The sequence below is a fragment of the Lichtheimia ornata genome (genome assembly GCF_029851405.1).
Source record: "Lichtheimia ornata isolate CBS 291.66 chromosome Unknown scaffold00125, whole genome shotgun sequence".
Taxonomy (NCBI): domain Eukaryota; kingdom Fungi; phylum Mucoromycota; class Mucoromycetes; order Mucorales; family Lichtheimiaceae; genus Lichtheimia; species Lichtheimia ornata.
Genome location: NW_026695445.1, coordinates 988 through 23,023, shown reverse-complemented (window position 1 = coordinate 23,023; position 22,036 = coordinate 988). Strand labels below are relative to the sequence as shown.

At 42.7% G+C, this 22,036-nt stretch overlaps 5 protein-coding genes across 5 annotated transcripts; 1 reads left to right on the top strand and 4 right to left on the bottom strand.

Moving 5' to 3' along the window:
* Nucleotides 1–916: 916 nt before the first annotated feature.
* Nucleotides 917–2,017, bottom strand: O0I10_012388 (uncharacterized protein; the record flags this gene model as incomplete). Its single annotated transcript, XM_058492319.1, has 3 exons — nucleotides 917–1,015; nucleotides 1,488–1,878; nucleotides 1,944–2,017. 3 exons carry the CDS (start codon nucleotides 2,015–2,017, stop codon nucleotides 917–919), a joined length of 564 nt encoding a protein of 187 aa, XP_058336907.1.
* Nucleotides 2,018–2,838: 821 nt separating this feature from the next.
* O0I10_012387 (uncharacterized protein) lies at nucleotides 2,839–3,591 on the bottom strand (the record flags this gene model as incomplete). The annotated part of the gene is made up of 1 exon (XM_058492318.1): nucleotides 2,839–3,591. The coding sequence occupies one exon, from the start codon at nucleotides 3,589–3,591 to the stop codon at nucleotides 2,839–2,841; it is 753 nt and encodes a 250-aa protein (XP_058336906.1).
* A 9,637-nt stretch (nucleotides 3,592–13,228) lies between these two features.
* On the bottom strand, nucleotides 13,229–14,347 carry O0I10_012385 (uncharacterized protein; the record flags this gene model as incomplete). Its single annotated transcript, XM_058492317.1, has 1 exon — nucleotides 13,229–14,347. The coding sequence occupies one exon, from the start codon at nucleotides 14,345–14,347 to the stop codon at nucleotides 13,229–13,231; it is 1,119 nt and encodes a 372-aa protein (XP_058336905.1).
* Nucleotides 14,348–15,894: 1,547 nt separating this feature from the next.
* O0I10_012384 (uncharacterized protein) lies at nucleotides 15,895–17,324 on the bottom strand (the record flags this gene model as incomplete). The annotated part of the gene is made up of 6 exons (XM_058492316.1): nucleotides 15,895–15,899; nucleotides 16,023–16,037; nucleotides 16,089–16,352; nucleotides 16,408–16,761; nucleotides 16,817–17,169; nucleotides 17,224–17,324. 6 exons carry the CDS (start codon nucleotides 17,322–17,324, stop codon nucleotides 15,895–15,897), a joined length of 1,092 nt encoding a protein of 363 aa, XP_058336904.1.
* Nucleotides 17,325–18,834: 1,510 nt separating this feature from the next.
* Nucleotides 18,835–21,919, top strand: O0I10_012383 (uncharacterized protein; the record flags this gene model as incomplete). The annotated part of the gene is made up of 9 exons (XM_058492315.1): nucleotides 18,835–19,038; nucleotides 19,094–19,315; nucleotides 19,388–19,531; nucleotides 19,595–19,813; nucleotides 19,863–20,632; nucleotides 20,689–20,786; nucleotides 20,846–21,253; nucleotides 21,326–21,649; nucleotides 21,711–21,919. The coding sequence occupies 9 exons, from the start codon at nucleotides 18,835–18,837 to the stop codon at nucleotides 21,917–21,919; spliced, it is 2,598 nt and encodes an 865-aa protein (XP_058336903.1).
* Nucleotides 21,920–22,036: the final 117 nt, after the last annotated feature.

Here is a 22,036-nt window from a genome sequence, read left to right as displayed (position 1 = left end):
CCTTTATTGTCATGTGTGCTAAAGATATATATATGTGCTTGTATACAAAATGATAAAAGGTAGTACTAAGTATATGATACGATGTTGTTGTAGTTGATCCAAGATCACATGATAAATGCTGCGACATTTTTAAAAAAGGGTACTGAGTTTGTGTAAAATATTACCGAGACTCGAACGGGGACCATACATGTACTAAGCTAGAATGATGGGCACTGTGATCGAGGAGAGTGGAATAAAATGGAATGAGATTACAAAAACGAGACAATGATAAGTCAAGTGAGACTGGTTTTCCTTATTTAATGAGGCGATCCCTCTTTTTTATGCTAAATGATTGATCCTGCTATAACCTGATTCTCCCACGACCTCACACCATGATTAGTAACGATGATGGTATTCTCGATATACCCATAATCTTACGTACGCGTCTGTGCCCATGTACCTGACAGCCATATAGGATAAGATTTATGCGTGGGAGAATGTAGGTGTGACACATGAGATGAGAAGGAGAATTAAATGACAGCTGTGGGAACCATGTTATGATGATTAAGCTGTGTCTACGACAGGCACTAGCACATAACATACGTGTTGAAGTTGAAGGAACATAGGGCAGTGTGCTTGTAGCAGAGTGTCGATGTATTCCAAGCAACAATGTCGAAGTCTTCCAGCTCAAATCCAAGTTCAATAAGCGATCGCAACTGCTCAATCACAATCCTTCCAATAACAAGAATTAAAAGACAATAAACGAGGTTTTATCAAATTCTTTCAAGCGATACTTCTAAATACTACGCTCAGCTAACAATTGGATGATGATGATGATGTTTCAGCTGACAACAAATCTCGACTCAAAATGGCAACTCGAAGGCTGACTACCCCACACTACGGCCGTCTCCATTCTCCCCCTCTCAGCCGAGTGTTGTCATTGTCCAGGTTGTATACGCTCAATATACGCTTGTAGCTGTCGATCTGCACGTTGAGCAATAACATCGGGTATGAGCTTGTCCTTCGATTTCCATCGCTTTAACATATCCCCATTCACCTTTCCATCCAAACGTTTGCCTCAGGTCCTTGCAACCAATACGTTCCATGTTGATTTACACGCATCACAATCATCGGTCCGATCCATCGATTTGCCAACTTCATTGGTTATATTTGTCCATCATCAATACTTGATCACCAACTTGAAAACGCTTATGCACCACGTGTTGATCATATCGTTGCTTTCGTTGTTGTTGTTTTGTTGTGTACGTTGACGAGACAATTCGCGATGTTGCTGCATAATGTTATCGATGACCTTGATACGACTTGTAATCTCATCGGCTAATCTTCCCTCGACGTAATCTTCTCAGTTTCTACAAGACCAAATTGTGACGTGCGAGTATCATAACCATAAAGAAGCATGGCAGGGCTGAAACCGGTAGCATCATTCGGTGTAGAGCGAATAGCAAGTACGACCGAAGCCAAACACTCATCCCAACGTTGCAGCATACCTTGATCCTGACACACTTTTGATAGCACACCTCAACAATAGTCTGATTCATTCGTTCACATAATCCGTTAACTTGAGGTCGAAACGCAGTCGTAGTCAAAGGCTTGCAACCCGTCCACTTGAAATTATGCACGTAATCGGACTTGAAGTTGGCACCTCGATCAGTTAATATGTATGTTGGCACCCCAAAATCCTTGACAACGCAATTGAACAAAAAGGACGCCGCCGTCTTCTCGCTGATGTTTGGTACCGCTGCCACAACAGGCCATCGTGTTAAATAGTCAACGGCTACCAACAAATACCGGTTCCCATTCTTGCTAGGTGGATTAATAGGTCCAACGGCATCGCATCCAATCATGTAAAAGGTCTTGATGGTGTAGGTATCGGGTGTGCTTCCTCATGTGGAACATACCGCCTCCTTGCTCGTAGTTGACATTGCTCACATGATTCCACATACTCACGTACACGCTCATAAAGTTGATAACCCTCATACTGTACCCTCATCCTTCGCCAAGTGTTGTTAATCCCCATGTGTCCTTCTCTGTGCACCTTCTTGATAACTTCCATGACATTGCCCGAATGTAAAACTTCTTGTCCAAAATCGCCTTCTTTATTCTTGAGATACAATTTGCCTCCGGAAAGGTAAGTATTTTGCGGCCTTGTTGCGGATACACCGTCTTAGCTTGTTGTCATTCATGTCTCGGGGATAGTTCCCTCGGTGATAGAAATAGTATAGCGCAGAAGTAATGTGCGTAGTCCATAATAGCTTGAATGATAATCGCTTGTGTGTTGCTGTGATACTTGTAATGTCGATAATGTGCTTGATGAATGTAATGTGTGATGATAAAGATGATAATAAAAATGGTTCCAATAATACATGTAATACTTTTTTTTGTTTTTTGTTTCTTTTTAGGCTTTATTTTCTTTTCTTTTTTTACTTCTTTCTCTCTCTCTCTCTCTGTTACTTTTTTATTACTTTTGTGTCTTTTTGTGATATATGAACAGAGATATGTGTGTGTGTGTGTGTGTGTGTGTGTGTGTGTGTGTGTGTGTATAAAGCAGGCAATGCGTGTGTCATGAGACTAAACCAGAAAGACAAAGGTTTATTTTGGGTGATTTACATGTGTGTATATAGATGTGATGCTGAGTGTGAATGATAATAGGGAGTGGATCCTCTGAATACGACAGTTTTGATACTTTTTTTTGTTCTCTTCCTTTTTCTCCCCTTTTTTTTGTATATATATATATATATATATATATATATATATATATGCTCCTTCCCTCACCCCACCAACCGCGACAAAGCGTCCGCTGGATTGCTCTCGCCTTTTCGTGCTTAGTGCAAGTCATATTCAATGGTTGCAGCTGACCATCTTGATACCTTCAGGCTTGGTGACGGGTTGTTCCAAGATGTATGTCAAAGCGGAGTGATCGGTGTACAATACAAACTTGCGTCCCCGTAGATAATGCCGAAATTGATACATGCCAGCCACAATCGCCAAAGCTTCCACATGAGTTGTCGCATATCGAACCTCAGGACCACGCAATGCACGAGAAGCATAAGCTATCACCTGTTCACCATCGCTTGACCCGTCACTGCTGACTGTGATGATATTGCACCGATTCCCTTTCCCAGACGCATCGGTTGTCAAAATCTGTACCTTGGTTGGATCAGGATACGCCAATACAGGTGGATTCACCAACGCTTCCTTCAACGCCTTGAATGCCGCTTCTTGCTCATCGCCCCAAATAAAATCCACCTTGTTCCTTATTAAAGTTGTTGTATAGCATGTGACTTCTCCGCAAAAGCTGGAATAAACCTTGGATAAATAGCCCACCATGCCCAAAAAGGATCGCACCTCACTCTTGTTCTTTGGAGCTGTCATATCCAAAACCTTCTTAACGTTGCGGTCTGTTGGTTTCAATCTGTCTTGTGATTTGATGACCCAAGTATTCCACGTTGTCACTTGCAAAATGAACACTTCGCCAACTTGATACGTAGATTCGCCTCCTTGCATATCCCAAATACACGCTCCAAATGTTGTACATGTTCCTCTAATGTTCTTGAATACACAATGATGTCGTCGATGAATACTTGCACACATTTCCCAATAACGGTTGCAAGATGCGAGTCATCAATCATTGGAAAGTTACTGGAGCTGTACTCAATCCAAATGGCAACACGCACCAATCAAGGGCGCATACTTAACAACAAAACCAGTCTTCCTTATCGAATCTGCATGCATGGGCACCTGCCGATAACCGGATGCAGCGCCGAAGCGTAGAAAGGTATTGTGCACTACCTGGAATCCACCAATTCATCAATAGGGCAATGGGAAATGATCATACACGGTGATCGTGTTAAGCCGACGATAATCAACACAAAGCCTTAAAGATCATCCTTCTTCGATACAGTAGATTGCAGTGAAAGTTCAACATGAAAAGGGAATTTTGGTGACGAAGAGATTTATTGTTGGACGTTGGCAAAGTAATTTTGGTGAACAAGCACTTTTATTTTGGAGGGTGGCGAGATAAAGTTGGTGGGTTGGCAGAAGAATAATGGCGGCGAGTGAAATAAAGATGGATGGTGGAGACATAATTTTGATTGGCGGGCGTTGTAATGTTGGTGGGTTGGCAGAAGAAAATGGCGGCGAGTGAAATAAAGATGGCGGGTGGAGGAATAATTTTGATTGGCGGGCGCATAATGTTGGTGGGTTGGGAAATAAAGATGATGGAGGGTGGATTAAAGATGGTGGGTGGAGAAGTAATTTTGATTGGCGGGCGTCGTAATGTTGGTGGGTTGGCAAGAGAATGATGGTGGTGGGTGAAATAAAGATGGTAGGAGAAGGAGATAACATGAAGGGTGAGAGGATAACGATGGATGCTAATGGACTATTGGGTGAGCAACTAGCAAACACGCTGTATGCATGATGCAACAGGTCCGCTCCGGCACATAAAAAGTGGGTCCCTCACGTATACTGCTTGTGCTCCTCTTCCTTGTTCCGCTTCTTCATCTTGCAAGCTGCATTCAATTGAGTCATCGCTGTGGATTGGTTGACATACTACATGTGTTGGGAAGGCGTTACTGCAGAGTACAAAGGCGAGAAGGATGTTTGGGAAAGACGTGCTGTTTTGTTTGTCCTGTTAACGCAACCCTTTTCTTTTCTCTTACGAATCACAACAAGCAACGACATTGCCATTACACACATCGACCACGGCATGGTATGAAAAGGCAATCTGGTACAGTTATGTGCAATTTCACTAGCACAGCTGGCGAGTGAGTTGGACACGACGATACAGCAACTGCCTCGACTCGTTTCGTTTTGCGTATCACTCTGTTGCACGATTACCAAGCCATACAAGACCTGCCAGCATCGTAGAAAATGATGATACAGCATTTCATATATAGAACTATACATGTGCATGTTGGATGGCAATAAATGGGATGGATCGGATTACTACCAGCTTATGATACATGATGGCATATGCGATAATGAATACATGACCAATACACAACCTGCAAAACAGCTAGACTACACGATGTTAGAGGATAAAGAGTCTTAGAGAGTATCATCGCTGCAACAACCACATGAAAATACAACACTCAAACGCATAACATTATCGTGCATGATGGATTCTATTTACAAGTCGTCATCAAAGGAAGCGATGTTTTGCCGGTCTCGACAAGAGGAGGAAAACGTAGTTGCATACTTCACCCAGCCCTCATAGTCAGATTGGATGGTAAGACATCGCCTCTGACAAACGGTCTGCCATGTCTTGCTCCATGCTATTACCCTCATATTCGTTTCGAAATTTCGTTTTCATCTTTTAGACGCGTGTTATTATTAGATGCAATGCAAATGTGCGATGCAAATAAAAAGTCATGACAAAGAAAAGATACCTTTGAAAAGAATTCCTCAATGGGATTAAGTGAATGGCGAATAACGAGGAAGGTACTACATGGAAACCACGGCTCTCGACTGCGTCATTGATGTAAGCGGGCTTATGGATGGCAGCATTGTCGAAAACTAGATACCACCCATGTCGACCCTCTTCATCTAAAGCATCCATCACCTTTCTCAAGGAAAGCCAAGAAATCAGCACTACAGGAAAACTCGTCAGTCTAGTTATTGGTGAAATGCACAATAACAACCTTCAGCTTACCCAGTTGTGTTCTTGTTGAACTTCTCCTTTGCAACATTTTCCACTTCTTCATAATCATCATCATCATCATTCTTTTTGCTGGACTTCTTCTTCGGCTTAGCCTTGGTTTTGCCTTTTTTATCACCCTTTTGACGAGCATCAGGGTTGACTTTGATGGCAGCTTCAACCAATCCAGAGCTAGTGATAGCTGCCAAAAGGGAGACTGAGACTGCACGGCTTTTGGGTACCTGCACATGCGCCGGTGTTCCAGCTCGAGACCAGGCATAATTACGTCTCATGCTGCTGTTGAAAGCAGCCTCGTCAATGAAGACGCAATTATGCATATAGCTAAACGCCCTGTATTCATCTTCAACACCTTCTTTATCAACAAGGCGTTTGACGTATGCTTGACGTTCATCTTTGATCTCCTCATAATTATGCTTTTCAGGATATCTACTAGCACGCTTCAATGTGATACCAATACGATCAAGGTGCCTTTGGATGGTAGAGATCGATAGCAAAACACCGATCTGCCTTTGGTAGCTATCCTGAATTTGTCTCAGTGTGGTCGTGTTGTTATCCCTCACACATTGGCGAATAAGATGATCACCGTCTTCTGTGATCATTGGGTCCGATCCTCCCTTTGGCTTGGGGATGATGCCTCTTCCAGATTTATGCTTTTTGGCGAGGTACGATATGGCACCGATCGAGATCTGGAAATCCTTGGCAATGGATCTATAGGGCTCGGCTCGTGACACACGGATCATAATTTGGTTAATCTGATCCTCTCTCAGATTATGGCCATTCTTCTTTCCACCCTTCTTGTAAGCAAGGCTTGAATTTTTCTTCCAAAAAGAGCGGCCTTTCAATTTCACTTTAACCGAAACCTCCAAAGTGCCCCACCCAACATAACCTGCTACCACTCTTTCTTACCCACATTCGCTACAACAAACCCATCAGCCCTACCAGACAACAACATTCACCAGCATTCAGACTCATTCACAACGACATTGGCTCAGATCCGTCATTCAGTTGCCAATTGGGAACACATGGCAACCACAACAATATACACTTTACTAATAACGCTGCCTTGGCAACGCACCCAGTATGTTTCTTATGATGTACCAGTGCTTCATCGATAACCTGGATTTTTATTTATGTGGATATTGGATGGAGACTAGAGGCCACTACACAAGCGATACAACCCTTTTCCACTGGTAGTTGACTAGTAGGCAAATCCAACATGTAACCCATATAGGAAAGTAATGGTACGAAATAGGATAATAAAGGGATAAAGTATATTGCAATGAGAAGAAAGGAAATCTATAATATGGGGAAAAGGAATGGACTTTTCTTAAACACGCCTTTGACGGCCATGCAATTGTCGGTTGTTGTTGAGATATTTGGATATGAAAACAAGATAAAGTACTTTGAGAATCAATATATCTTATTTCAACTGCTGTTGCCAGCTACAACTACAACATGACTTATATACGTTTCTATGATACTTGTGTGATGATGCTATATGGAAATAGGATGTACATATGAGGATGTTGGGGATACACGAAATGATAGATAGAGTTGATGGGGCTTGTTGTGTGATGAACCTTGAGTGTATGTGTGTGAATGTTACATGTGGTGTTCTCTTGTGGGATAAGTGTGGTCGTTGTGATACCATGGGTTGTCATCTTGTACTTGGTGATGGATCTTACATGTATTGGTACTTGGAATACGACAGTTGTTATCATTATCCTTGAGGATGGAAAAGGCGGATTGGATGTGTTGGGCAGCTCGGTTCAGGTGCCGTGTTGTTTGCTGCTCATAGTGTTGGGCGGTTATACGTGGCGCCTGAATATTCAGGTTGCGGATGCCATCTTGTAATCTACACCACCAATGAGATCACGTTAAAAGAAGAATACTAATCAGGAAATGTCAACTAATATTACCTTTGCACTGCAGCATTGAACTCGATTTCAGAGTTGTTTGGTGTTGCAGGTGTAGCAGGTGTAGCAGCTTGTGTGCTTCGATGGGCGGATGATGGCGGGGGTGCCTTATTGGGTAAACTAACCATGTCTAAGCGATGGACTAAAAACATGTGCTTGCAAATGGCCGAGCTGTGCTTGTAGTCAGGGCATGAGCATGATTGGATAATGTTTTCCTTGTCATCAATATGCAAGGTGTATCTTGTGCGTGGATCGGTAAAGGACTTAATGATGATGCGTTTCACAGCATGCTGTACAATGAGCTCATCAGCTTCCTCCTCTAATGTATGAGATGACACAATATTAATACCATACATCTTATGGAGCCAATGCACGTATCCTATGATGATTACCGGTAATAGCTTCAGCTGCTTTTTTGCGTGCCATCTCTGCCGCAGTCCATGTGCGATGCTCCATCCTATTTAACACCCGAACATGATCCATCATGATGTCTGGTAGCACAGCAGTCCACAAAGTGTATACAAGAACATCCATGCGTTGCTTTTTCAAAGTTGGGATGTAAACCTTTTTCAAGCAGCGATGCCAGCTTTCAACGTAATTGTTGGTATCCATGCGGTAGTTATGCTGAAATTCAACACGTGTTAGTATGTAAGTCCCATCATTGATCAAGTGTGCTGCCTACCTTTCTCCATGCACGGCACCACTTCTCCTTTTTTGGGAGATAATGGTTGTCGAAGTAATCGATAAGTTCATCAGCGTCCCATTTGTTGCGAATCGTGTATGCCCAATTGTTAAACTTTTTAAGTGCAGCTTGAAAACTTTGTTGGGTAGGAGCTTGCATGATATCAACCATAAGCTTAAAAGCCGTATTGCGATGTTCTCGCACTTGCTCAGAAGATGCTTTGTTGCTGGATTTTGGTGTAAGCTTGAATATAAGGTTTTTGCGCCATGCACGAAGGATGTGCCAATGGCAAAGGTTTATGCGACATTGATCACAATAACTTTGTTCGATAGCCTTGATCTCTACGTCAGAGTTGTCGATCATGATGGTGCCTGGCGTATAATCCATGTCGTTTTTCAACCAGCGTAACCATGCTTCAACCGGATGATGCATGCTAGAATTGGTAATCATCCAACATACAGGAGCACCTCTTCCTGTCTTCTCAGAACGGACCACCAACGTGTACAAAAAGCACTCGTCACCATTGCCATCCACACATGTTTTGTGAGTGGCATCCATACAAACAATGGAACCGTCTTGTTTCAGCATCTATGATAAATTACAATCTAAGTAACTCTAAAGGTGCATAATACATACACATACCTCAAGCTGGCATTGGTGCATGAATGCATATACGAACATGCCGATTTGAATGTTATCCAAAGAGATGAACGTAGAGAGACCGCTATCTTCAGCAAGTTTGGCATCCCACTCCAAGAGGCTTTCTTCGAGCTCGGTATCAAGCATGGCGCGCTTGCGGATACATTTACGCATTGCGTAGTATACCTGGTTATAGCCAATGCGTAGCATAGCAGGAATACCTGTACTATCACCATTCAAGATATCAACAAGTGAATTGGTATCCACACGTAAAACGCTCTTGATAGATGTCCAATTCATGTCATTTTCCACCATGTCATGAATCATTCGGCGTGTTTCACGGCTGATGGGCGCCTCGGCAAGATCTTCATTTGATCCAGGGACATGATTGTCATGTTGCCAGTGATAAATAACGGTCATAGTAGCAAGGTCGTTCCCCTTGCATGTCGCCTTGATCATCGCTTTACAATTGCATGGCAAGTTGTTTTCACCAGTTGGGGTACCTCTTCGGTTGCATACAAAGGTCTACATATCCATTCAGTATACCACCGAGATGGTTTCATAACAAATATCAAATGCCATCTTACCCCATTATAGTTAGTCTCTTTCTTACGACCATGCTTGACTCCAGCAGTTGTTGTGCCACTTCCATTGACCTCCTCATATTCATCATCATCAGGCACACCTTCTCGTGCTTTCTTTGCATCCATCTCGCGCTTTTCATCCGGGGATAGACCAAATCCAGGACGTGGGTTTGGGTTTAAGGGATCATGAGGACCAAAGCGGTAAAAGAATTCCTTATTCTTGTAGAATGCGTTGCCCGTGGGATAAAAATAGAACGTGCATGAAGTGCGGCGCTCTTCACGCACGAGCCAAGCATGGAAATCTTCCCGCTTGATAACAAACCGGTAAGGATTTTCTTGTGCATAATCGCTGACAACGCCGGTTGTTTGAGAGCGGATAACGTTAACTGCGTTTGCGATCAAAGACGACATGCTAATGGCAACGTCCAGATTCGGAATTAGGATCGCGGATCTAGTACAGTGCTACTCGAAGCTGAAGGTGTTCCTTTCAGGTTTGGTTGGGTCAATAACAAAGGTTCAATATGTGTAAAAAAAAGTATGTGCTCAGAAAGCTGTGCAGGGAGCGCGTTTTCGGAAGACGCGTACTTTTTATTATAGCATGATACCATTCAGGAGCCAACACTACTATTAAATCCCTGTACTATCTATCACTATATCGTCCTCAAGCCTCAAAATATCATAAGCTGCTATGTATTGTGTTCCTAAGAAACATGCTGGGCGCGTTGCCAAGGTAGCGTTATTAGTAAAGTGTATATTGTTGTGGTTGCCATGTGCTCCCAATTGGCAACTGAATGACGGATCTGAGCCAATGTCGTTGTGAATGAGTCTGAATGCTGGTGAATGTTGTTGTCTGGTAGGGCTGATGGGTTTGTTGTAGCGAATGTGGGTAAGAAAGAGTGGTAGCAGGTCATGTTGGGTGGGGCACTTTGGAGGTTTCGGTCAAAGTGAAATTGAAAGGCCGCTCTTTTTGGAAGAAAAATTCAAGCCTTGCGGTCAAACTTGCCTTAATGAGACACAGGCGGAAAATGTTCGTGTTAAACGTGTTTCGATAGTGTTTTGAAAGGGTTTTTCGATAGTGTTTTGTGCGTGTTCATGGATTAGGAGCTGTAAGTGAAATCCCTTCCTTGATATGGAAGGTTGAAGGTGCTGGCATTCATTTTATTACTTTTTGAGGATAACTTGTGCATCCATCATCCATCCATCCACCGCTGCATCCATCCATCTGCCACTGAGTGGTGGGACTTAGAAAAAATTCGCTTGATTCCTCCCTGCTGAGCGGGCAGCACTTAGAAAATTTTCGCTTGATTCCCCCCTACTCTACACTGAACCCATTCCCACCCCGCTGAGCGATTGGACTTCGAAAAAATCGCTTGATTTTTCCCCCAACCTTCCCTGCTGCTGCTACACACACCTACTTATTTTTTACGCATACACACAACACTACTTTCATATTATTCTTTCGACCATACATGTTTGCTTTATCAAGTATCATTTTGCAACAACTATTGGAAGCTATAACGCAAGTGCAATTGGCCTGGCAATACAATACATGGCGTGCATTACAGCTTGGAAGGTGAATGGCGACTGTATACTATTATTTTTCGACAATGCACTTTTACTCAATTCTACCCACCAGCACTCAGAAGCACGTACCATATATCTTTGTAGCAATACACATATTCAAGGAAGGGGAAAAACAAGAAGAAAAGGGTGGCAATGTAGCTTGGAAAAAGGAATGGCAGCTTTGAACTTGTCCTTCAAGATTGCTTGCTCAGCCTTGGAGCTGGCGTGCCCTAAAACAAACGAGTGAGTAGTTGGATGCTGAGAGTTGTCTTGAGCACGTTGTTGTGAAGCATGTAATAACAGTGGACGTAATGTAGGCAGCGAATGAACGAGGTTGTTATAGAATCGAGCTTGTAATGCTGTGTCATAGGCGACAAAGAAGGCGTGTTTCCAAGGAGACAAACAAGGCGCGTTACCAAGGAGATAAGAGAGAAGTGTAGACCTTGTTTTTGAAGGATGGTTTTTATTTTTGTAGGTAACGGGCTAGCGAGAAGGTGGTCATCAACATTGTTGCTGAGGCCTGACACGAGGTATGTAACCTACTGGAACGAACGAAGTCATTCGTAATGGCTGGATGATTGAATGATAAGCGATGCAACTGGAAATATGATAGGGAAGCCATAGGGATGGGCAGTTTATTCGATGAATCGTTATACAACTTTACACGAATAACCCAAGATGGGGTGCGACGAATAATCCTGTACTCACCCCCCATGACTGTTCTATGTCTGGATTTTCTTTTAGGCAGCTTAGCATTGATCACGGACAATAAATTTGCTGCCTATCCCATTGATGTAACTTCTCGGCCATCCATTGCATGGATTCAAACATGCTAGGATGAGCCCAATATCATTCCCAACTTACATCCCATCACTCGCTCCTTTCTTTTTTAGCATTTGAATGCTTCTCACCAACACATAAAGTCTATTGTGCGCTATGATGAATGATGGATGAAAATACGTTGCATGTTTGGTTTGGGGGATTTCCCCTGCACCTTCTATCAAAGACGATTTTGACATGAAGCGACGCGTGGGGATCAAACCACGCGAAGCGAGGAGTCGAAGACAGCTAGCCCTTGAATTATCATCACTTTTTTTTTGCTTTGTATCCAAAGCAACTTGTACAGCATTCCTGTAACGGCATCATCACCCGTTAGCGTTGGTGATCCGATCTTCTCAATTCAACTTTACACCTTCCATCCACTTTCACCCTTCTTTATTCTTTTTACTTGTGGTAAACGTCAATAGGCTAAGTGCCAAATTAGACTTGCATTGAAACATCGGTCGCTTTATTTGTTATACGAGACATCTTTATACACCGAGGATAATAACATAGGGATAATGACAATGACAATGATAGCAATGATAATGATGTAATTACCCGATGGGCATGAAAGTATATAAGTAGTGATATGGTATAGGTTAATAAACATCAGTTCCAAGATACTCTTCTTAGTCTCTTTATTGATTGAATCTTATCGTGCCCCTCACATTACTCACTAGGCCAGTCACAAAAACCATTTAACCCCAATTACAAACCCTTAACTCCTTTCCACTAATCGTTGTATTACCCAATCCTATCCTTTTTACTCTATTAATCACTTTACACACGATCATAATGTACCGATGGCACTTATCGCTACATTGATACACCATTGATTCATCTTTCCTTCATCAGACATCTACCCAAACACACACAACTGTGCACATGAAGCTATGCAGCTGTAACTCTTATGAAAATCCATGATAACAATGCCCAGCGCATCGATGATTTAAAAGAAAGCCAAAAAAAGACCGCTCTTTGCATTGGTATAAAATTTATAGTGAACTACTCGAAGCCGCTACTGACTAAAGGGTTCGAACGCCTTTTAAAATGGTTGTCGCCGATGCTTCGCGCAACTTGTGGTATGCAGGATGCTTGGTTTATTTAAGGGTACCATGGTACCTTGTTGATGCACAGGCATATGGTTGCTTGATGATGTATTGCCAAAAGATGTGAATCGATCAACTTTTAACCGATTCGTTCCATTAAACAGCAAATAGCTCTTGTGGTATGTTTGCTACAGTAAAGACAAGCTAAATCGAAAGCGGACAATTTTATGAATGGAAAACTTAAAAACATCTATGTATATATATATGCGCGTGGGCATCAAGAAAACATGCTACATGTAAATGTAATGAGAATAGGCTTAGTGGTGGCACATCCATCTTTCATCGTCGTCGTCGAATAATCCAGCGTCGCCGTATTCACCCGTGTTGTCAGCATACAGTGCAACTTGCTTCAGATATACAAGGATTATGGGGTGTGTCACTGAACGACATGCAGCAGCAGCGGTAGCAGGATTGAAGTAAGGTTGGTCAATCATAATCTTCATGGCGTCTTGTAGGTTGTCAATTTCGGCAAGGAAATCGCTATTTGTGCCTCGAATAGTCGCAACAGTCTTGAAATGGTGACCATGCCTTTGAGTGCTGCATATGATTGCACGTAAGGTGTATGTAGCTCCAATTTCGGGTAAGCTGAACTCGTAAGGGAAGCACATTTTGGCATCAGGTGATTCCATTGAGTCCCCAAGGTTGATATGTGGGTCCATGATAAAAAGGCACAAAGGCATACGACCATTTTTAACGGTTTCTCTGGTAGCTGGGCCGTTACATACATCGCATTTCCGCTCGCGAACGTTGAAGAGATAATCATGAAGCACTTCTGAAAAGCGGTCTGGACGTTCATGCAATCCATATTCACGCACATATCGCAATGACCAATCCACAATGGTGAGTTGACGTCGATCTTGAGCACCATCGTCATGAGAGGTACGTTGACATTGTTGATCCTTGCAATACTTCAAGACTTGTCGATTGATAGCGAAGAAGGAGTTGAACGCTGGAGACGCTTTTTGTAGCAATATTGTCAAGAAGTGCAGCACGTTGAGCTGATGTCCTCTTATGAACGGAGGGCCAAAAGTCGACCATACATAATTGCGGATGGTATCTGATGCAACAATACGATCTTCGAAACTCGTTGTGGATAATCGGTACGTGTTCCCCAGCATTGCATCAATGGTATTATTCGCTTGAGATTCATCATCCAATATGCCGTACGGCAACAGAGCAGGTATAATCGCATGCCAGAAGGTCTCCACAACTGCATCGATCCAGCATGAATTATCTTCCCATGGAGTCAAGCGTAATTCATAAAACGAGACGGCCCGTGGAAGTATTGGTTCCGTTGTTGCTTCTCTCATCATTCGATCATAGTCTTCAATGATGGCCTCTGCTTCCATCTCATCACCATCCCTGCTACATATCATAAGCAGAGTCGATGCTCATGGCTTCATCGTCTTGGCCTGTATTCAATGTTCCAATCAGCTTACATGTCAGCATATTTTTTAAGAACAGCGTAGATACGTACCTTCTTGCAATGGACGTGCTTCCTCCATTATCGTATCAACGTCATTTGAAGTTTCTTCTCCCTCCGTTACGCTTCGGGTACCCTCAAGGTTTTGATCACCATGCCCATAATAGCCTACATGTTATTAGCTTACACATACAAGTTTTTACTTAATAAATACCAATCATACCTTCTTGTTTCAAAAGCTTTCCATAAACGGTCAACTGATACATGACATCAAAAAGGTAATCATCGCTTACGCTTTCAGGGTCGATACCTTAATCAACGTTTGCATCAGGATCAACTTACACATTCAGATGTTATACGATCAATTTTACCTCGTGATTCTAAAGAGTGCTCTATTATCAAACAAGAGTAATAGATAAAATCGTCTTCGGTCATCCTTTGGGTATCCAGGTCTTCACGAACACCATATACATGCGTATTAGCTTACATATCCACAAACTTTGACGATACAAGTTTACCTTCTGATACCAATGCACGGATTGTCCTGCCAAGAGTGTCTCGCATCTCATCATCTGACATGTCTTTAAACGGAGCAAGTTGTTGATCATGTTCATCTACTATCTACTAGCTTACCAATCCACGCCTATACATGAATGCTTTTCACGTACCTTGCAATGATGCTAATGGTTCAATGATTTTCTCAACAGCTTCCGGGAGCTCTTCGCTCATACTTGAGAGGTTGTCAAGAGCGTTTTGGACATCAGGATCTGTTGATGACAGCGCAGGACATTCCGTTTCCTTGTGTGAGGCAAATTCTTCTTCGTGCTCACAGAGCTTAGTTTAATCACCTTCAACTTCAGCAATCAATTCGAGTAATGGTTCCACCGGGAAACTTTCTTCCCCTATGTTCTTTCGTTTTTTGCTTTTTCGGTTCGTTGATTTGGTACTTTGCTCAGGGAATAAGGCGTCATTTGTATCGGGAGCTCTACTATCACTTTGCTCGTAATAGCTTTGCTTTAATTTTTTAGATCGTCTCTTCGTGGAGGTACGATCATACGTGGTTAACAAATCGCCTCGTTTGTAGAAGAGCCTTAGTGCCATGATGTCACCTTCCGCATTTTGAAGAAGAAGAGGAAGAGCTGGCGACACTGGTTCCGGTCTTTCGCTTTTCCTTGCCATCCTATAGAGAGTGCGGTGGAAAGCCTCGACTGCATTCGACGTCCGCAGGTTAATGGGTAAGATATGTTCTCACCATTGGGATCTTTAAACGTTGATATATCAGGCCCCAGCAATGTGACTGCGGTGAAATGTATATCAATCGGAATATTTCGTTTCGGAGATTCTACTGGCCAGTCACGTGAAATTTGGCGGACCTCGATTGTTACCATTTAACATGTGCATTAGGCTATTATATATGCTGGATCGCTATCATGTACTATAAAAAGCTAGAGTTTGGCAGTGTATGGTCTTATGAGATCACTTATGTGACTATCAAAATGTTTATTCTATATAATCGCTATCATCACTATCATCGCTTTCCTCATCAGATGATTCATCACTAAGTTGATCCGATGACTGAGCACTGCCATCAATCCAGTCGTCAATACGTCGTCAACGACGTCGGTGACCATCTTCATGATGATCTATATATAACTTTAGTCATGAATAAAAGTAAAAAAGGAGCTCGAACTTACCCTCCAATATAGTATTGATAAGACTTTCAAAACCATCCTCATCTTGACCATCTTGATCGATTACCTCAGTCAACAATGATTGGGGTGGATGATCTTCGGACCCATTAGCAGGTGTTACCTGCACGCAACTTAACGCTTTCATGATACCACCCCACCAGTCGTCATCGTGCTTGCGCCTCGAAATGAATTCGACCAGTTTCCAAGGCATCATCTTCTTTGTGCAATGTCGCGCAGTGACATTTTGCTTGATACCATTCCAAGTACCTAGAAGAAGCCTTTGGCTAGAAGAAACAATTACAAGAACAACCAAGTAACATACCTTCAATCGTGTTTGTATGGGTACCATGCACTTGGTCAACAAAGTTTTCCGAATGGTTAACAGGAAAATGAACATAATTCATATCAGGTATTTCATCAAGACGATTGTATCCTGACCAGCAATCGGTGTTGATGTGGGAGTCTTTCAACACGAATCGCTTGACAATCTCCTGCGATGTGTGAGCACTGCGATCTTGAACCACCATCATGAATGCCTTGCGTTGCGGTGTGCGTTCAACACCGCCTACGACCCAAACGCCATCAAGGGGATGACCACGGTTATCCTTACGTTTCCCAAACTTGCTTTCATCGATCTCCACGATAATTCGTTCATCGGTCTCGGGATCCTTTCCACCTATAATGCTACTAATTAACATAATGCATACTATACCCACATTGCCTTTACATACCAACTTTTACGTCATCCATAGTTAGGTCTTGCTCCATGACATAGTAGAGGCCTTGTACAATGGTACGCAATGTCCGAGCGTTCAAGCCAGTCATCATATCCAGCTGGGTCATATGTGTACGCGCCATGAAAAGGTAAATCACCATAAGTACACGCTCTAATGGAGCCTTCAATCTATAAAAGAAAGAATCCAAACGTGTAGTTTTTGGGCTACGGTTGCAACAATTACGAAGAGGACAGCGCCAAACCAGACCACGAGCACCAGAAGGACCAAGACGCATTGGGGTTCCATTACGGCATTCAACGACATAACCAGATTCTTCAGTATAGAAAACCGCTTGATCAAAGAGGTACCTAGTAACCATGTACATTAGCATCAAGATAATCTTAATAAATATTGCCTATTACCTGCTAGCTGCATCAGTGCTCTGGACATGCTCCCAAAAGGTCCAAAGGTTTGGCATGCTATGAGTATGCGACAGAAGTGGAATGGATGGGATTCTGGACATAGTTGAGTGAGTGAAATAAAAAAGTAAATGGACATGGGAGCATTTAAGTAAATAATCCCTTTTTATACTCTGTAAGGGCAAGGTTTTGTATAGGGATTTGAAAGTTGGGTTTTGTGAGTGGACTTTAGATTGAGCACCACTTGTAGGAGCAGGGTTTGATTTGGATGGTTTATTGGGTAATCTCAATGCGTGTACAGCGTGGTTACAAGGAGATTGGATAGTGAGCACCAGATACTTTGTCTAAAAGTATCAAAGAAGATGTAGTAAAGGTGGGGAGGAGAGAGGTGGAATGTGTAGGTTGTTGCCGAGTTTAGGCAAAAGGAAGATGTGTAATTGAAAAGGGGGTGAATAGGTTGGGGAAGCAAAAAGTCAAAAGTGCCGAGGTTGGCTAGAAGTGATGTAAAGATGAATGAATCACCAAGTTTGTTGGGTGATGAGAGGGCCGATGTAGGCAAAAGTAAGATTCAGGTTGAAGATTCAAAGATAAATGTGCCTCTGGCAGCGCTTTTGGCTTGCGAGGGCTAGTAACAGAGATTCAGTCAAGATAAATTGTGAGCTAAGCTGCTGGTTTACTCATTTCATTCTGGGGGTTTATATATCTTTTGACGTCTAATCCTTAGAACGTTCGCATGGAAACAACGCATGCTCGATCCTTCATGTGATTGCCGCAGTAATGCACAATGGATGTTGACACAGCTGTTGCATGAAAAAGTAAAAAGGAAATAACGAAAAGACGTTGAACATTATTGGTGCAGGATTAAAAATGGATACAATGGTGGGAGATACAACAATGTGGGGAAGTTTCTAATCTAACAATGATACAAAGTGGAGAGATACAATTGATTCAAGGGTGTTTCTATTCTAAGGGTGTATTGGGAAAAGTGTAAGAAGATGATGTGATGGAGAGGTGTCAAAGATGACAGCAGTGTTGGCGTACAATTCGAGGATCCGTACAATTCAAGGACACAATATTGTACGGCTAAATCCTTGAATTGTACGGCTGCAATTCGAGGATTCAAAACTGTACTAGTACAATTCGAGGACACACATTCGCATTACACGACGACATTACCCAAGTGCATGGATGAGTGCAACACCCATATACAGGCATATGGCGTTGTCGGCGTCGATCGGAGCATCGTTGTTGAGTCCCTTTTAGGGTTCAATTATACTTGTGCAATTATGTTGTTAGCTTACCTACTTGGCTTACCTATAGTGGTTATGGCATCGAATAGATGAAATAAAGTAATACATGACACCTGATATCGTTTACCACCCGCTTAAAAAGAATCGCTATCTTGTTTTACTATTGATTACTGCGAGGTGATAAAGGATGGGTGCATTTGTCATCTTAAACGCCATAAAAGGATAAGGCTAATCGGTATTCAAATACAACTCAGCACTAGCGTTATGATATAATTAAGCTACTGTGCTCCGATTGAACATAAATCCATAGCAACGGGTGGTAACCAAGCAACCTGTCTCTTTTACTTTCATCATATTTTTGCAAATGACCAGCAACGAGCAATCGATTTTCTTCGGCCGAGAACGTAATTGGTTATCCAAGGCAACATTTGGACGGCTCATGGAGCAATACATCGCCAACCCCAAGTCAAGCGACAGCAAGACCATCGCCAAGACCAACAAACCGAAGGCCCACGATAAGACTTTCATCAGCAAGGATATGTATGACGACATGAAAAGAGTTCTTAAGGTAGAGGAAGTGACACGCACTGCTTGCAATTATAACTTCAATTCCATATTGCTAGGGTGAATCTCTTGAACATCGTTACGACCGCAATTTTTCTTGGTGGACTCGTAAAGCCTTTGTGTTGAAGACATTGCCAAGTGGCGAGTCGTTTATTGTTCGCAAGGATGATGGCACCAACAATGCAAATAAGACCATTGCTATCAAGGAGCATTTATACGACATCATCACTGATGCCCATGAAACAGTGGGTCATGGTCGCCGTGATGCCATGCGTTATAAGGCAAGTAATACGCTCAGCGCTGAACACCGTACTTTAAATGGACGTTTAATTGATTCTTAAAACAATGCATAGCTCAATGAGTACCTGTATTGCCCTACGAGATTTATCAACCTTGTGCTTAACCATTGCAGCACCTGTGCAATGTCCGTACCAGGAAATGAGGTTAAGACTGCTGGAAAAGCCCTTCATGCTGATGCTTTTATGACCAGACTTCAGGTAGCTATAGCAACTACAATCGCACAAGGCCAAAGATTAACAATGTTCGCTTTTTTTTCAAAGATGGATTTAATTGATTACGGTGGATCTCGTACACCAACAGGTGAAATGCGTTATATTTTGCATGTGAAAGACCACCGCACCAAGTATGGGTGGGCGTATCCACTTCCATCGAAAGAGGCTTACCATGTTGGTGAACGATTGCATGAACTATTTTGCCAGGTTGGACCACCCAAGGAATTGCAGAGTGACAATGGTGGTGAATTTAAGGATGTTAAGATGGTAAGGCGGATATTTTAGTTATACAACAATGAAACCTAAAAATGCGTAGTTGACGGATCTCCAAAGCAAGTGGCCAACCACCTTGATCTATGGCTCCCCTCGTCATCCTGAAACTCAAGGCCTTATCGAACGTGCTAACCGGACACTTAAGAAGAAATTGTCAGCTTGGGTGCAAGATCAACGACAAGATGGCAATGATGTTCATTGGACCGAAGGCCTTTCTCAAGTCGTATACGGTATCAACATCACATTTTCAAGACCTATCAAGACCACACCTTACCGCACGGTTTATGGCCAAGACCCCCACCCTCATGGTCCATCCATAGTACAACACTCCCAAGATCCAAATGATGTGGATGTTACGCAAGGCGATACTGAATGCCATGAATCGGACATCAGCATGCCCAATGACGATGAAAACGATGCTACCGGCGACCAAGGAACTGTTCATGCTATTGACAATGATGATGATGCATGCGATGGGGAGTGCACGAATGACGAAGAATGTCGTTCAGGTGATGCTAGCGATATCGAAATGGATGCTGCAAGTCCCATCACTATGCTACATGACCAAGAATGCGAAACAGGTGATGACCGGGATACCTATGTGGATGATGCAAGTCCCATCATTGTTGAGGATGAGCACGAAACTCTACCAGACGACAATGGTGACAAGCATATGGATGATGCAAATCTCATCACTATTGAGGATGATCATGGTAAAGAAATGAGCGAGGATGCAAGCGATGCGTATTCGGATTGGAATGGCTTTGATTATGAGAGCGATAATGAAGTACAAGGTTTGTTTTTAATGGCAATGTGCGTTGACTTGGAACTAATTCATGCATTCAAAATATATAATCATTGGATTATAGATATGCACACATTGCCATACTGTACATGACCTCGAAGGATGACCCAACCATTTATGACGACTTTGTAATCGACATGAATATCCCTCAAAGCACTAAAGGTATGTTGACTTGTATTTTGTTGCTCTCTCTTAACGTATCACTAAAACGTCAAGGCTAGATCCATTGGCAAGTGATGCTGAAGACTATGTTGACATTGTATACGATGATGAGTATGCTGCAATGCCTCCCTCGCCTCATGGCGATAGCACAAGCGACGCCTACGCTGATGACTCGGATGACACCAGCAGTGAAGAATTGATGAATGGCAATGGTGACAGCTCGAGTCAAGATGGTTATGGTTATTGCACTGGGAATGATACGGAAAGTAACCAAGGCACTAATGTTGAAAGCGATTCGGATACCAATCCTGAATGTGAAAGTGAATCCGATACCCAACGCCATATTGAAGCCGATGATGGGACAGCTGCAAGTTTTGGATCTGAACACGATTTCCGCAATCGGCATTTAGCCATACGCGAAGCTGCTGGGGTGCATTATGACAAAAGCGTTCAAACATCCAAAACTGGTATGTGTTTATTATTGCATCAGTATCATGGTTTGCTGATTTAATGTAAAAAAAGGTTGAACAAGATGGCAGACAAGGTACCTGATTACAAGGTTGGCGATATCGTTGGCGTGCCAATTGAAAAGGTTCACCAATTGAAAAATGGTGCACGTTTCCTTCCTGCGATTATATACAAGGTATCCTTTGGGCAAGGTGACTATCCCCGTTACAAAGTTTGTTGTGCTCATGGTGCGATAACACGTTCATTTCATGGCCGTGAGATGCGAAATTTTGCTGGGATAACCTTTCATGAGCTCCAAGGCGTGGATCATGCTTTGGTGAATGATGCGACTACGCAACTAACAGTGAAGGAGGCTGTTGTACTCAATGACAAGAAGCTCAAGGATTCGCTTGCCGGTACTATTACATGATTATGGTGATCAACGTGCAATACTAATACACTGCCATACAAAAAAAGATAATAGCCCTGCTATTGAGGAATGCGACCAAGATGACAACGATGCTTTTACCAATACGAACAATACCATCACCCACATTCAAAACCCAAGACCCCGAACACAAAAGCAAACTTGTAACCTCAAGCCTGTTGCACCCTGCAGGATTACAAGAGCCATGACAAGATTGAATACTCGCTCTCGTACCCATGCTCGTCAAAACCCTTATTGACGTCGATTGGTTTATACACCACGGCATAGATAGAATGAACCTTTGAACACATCACAATAGCAAATACAAGTGTCGTATTTCAAGTACCAATACCATCATCAAGTACAAGGTGACAAG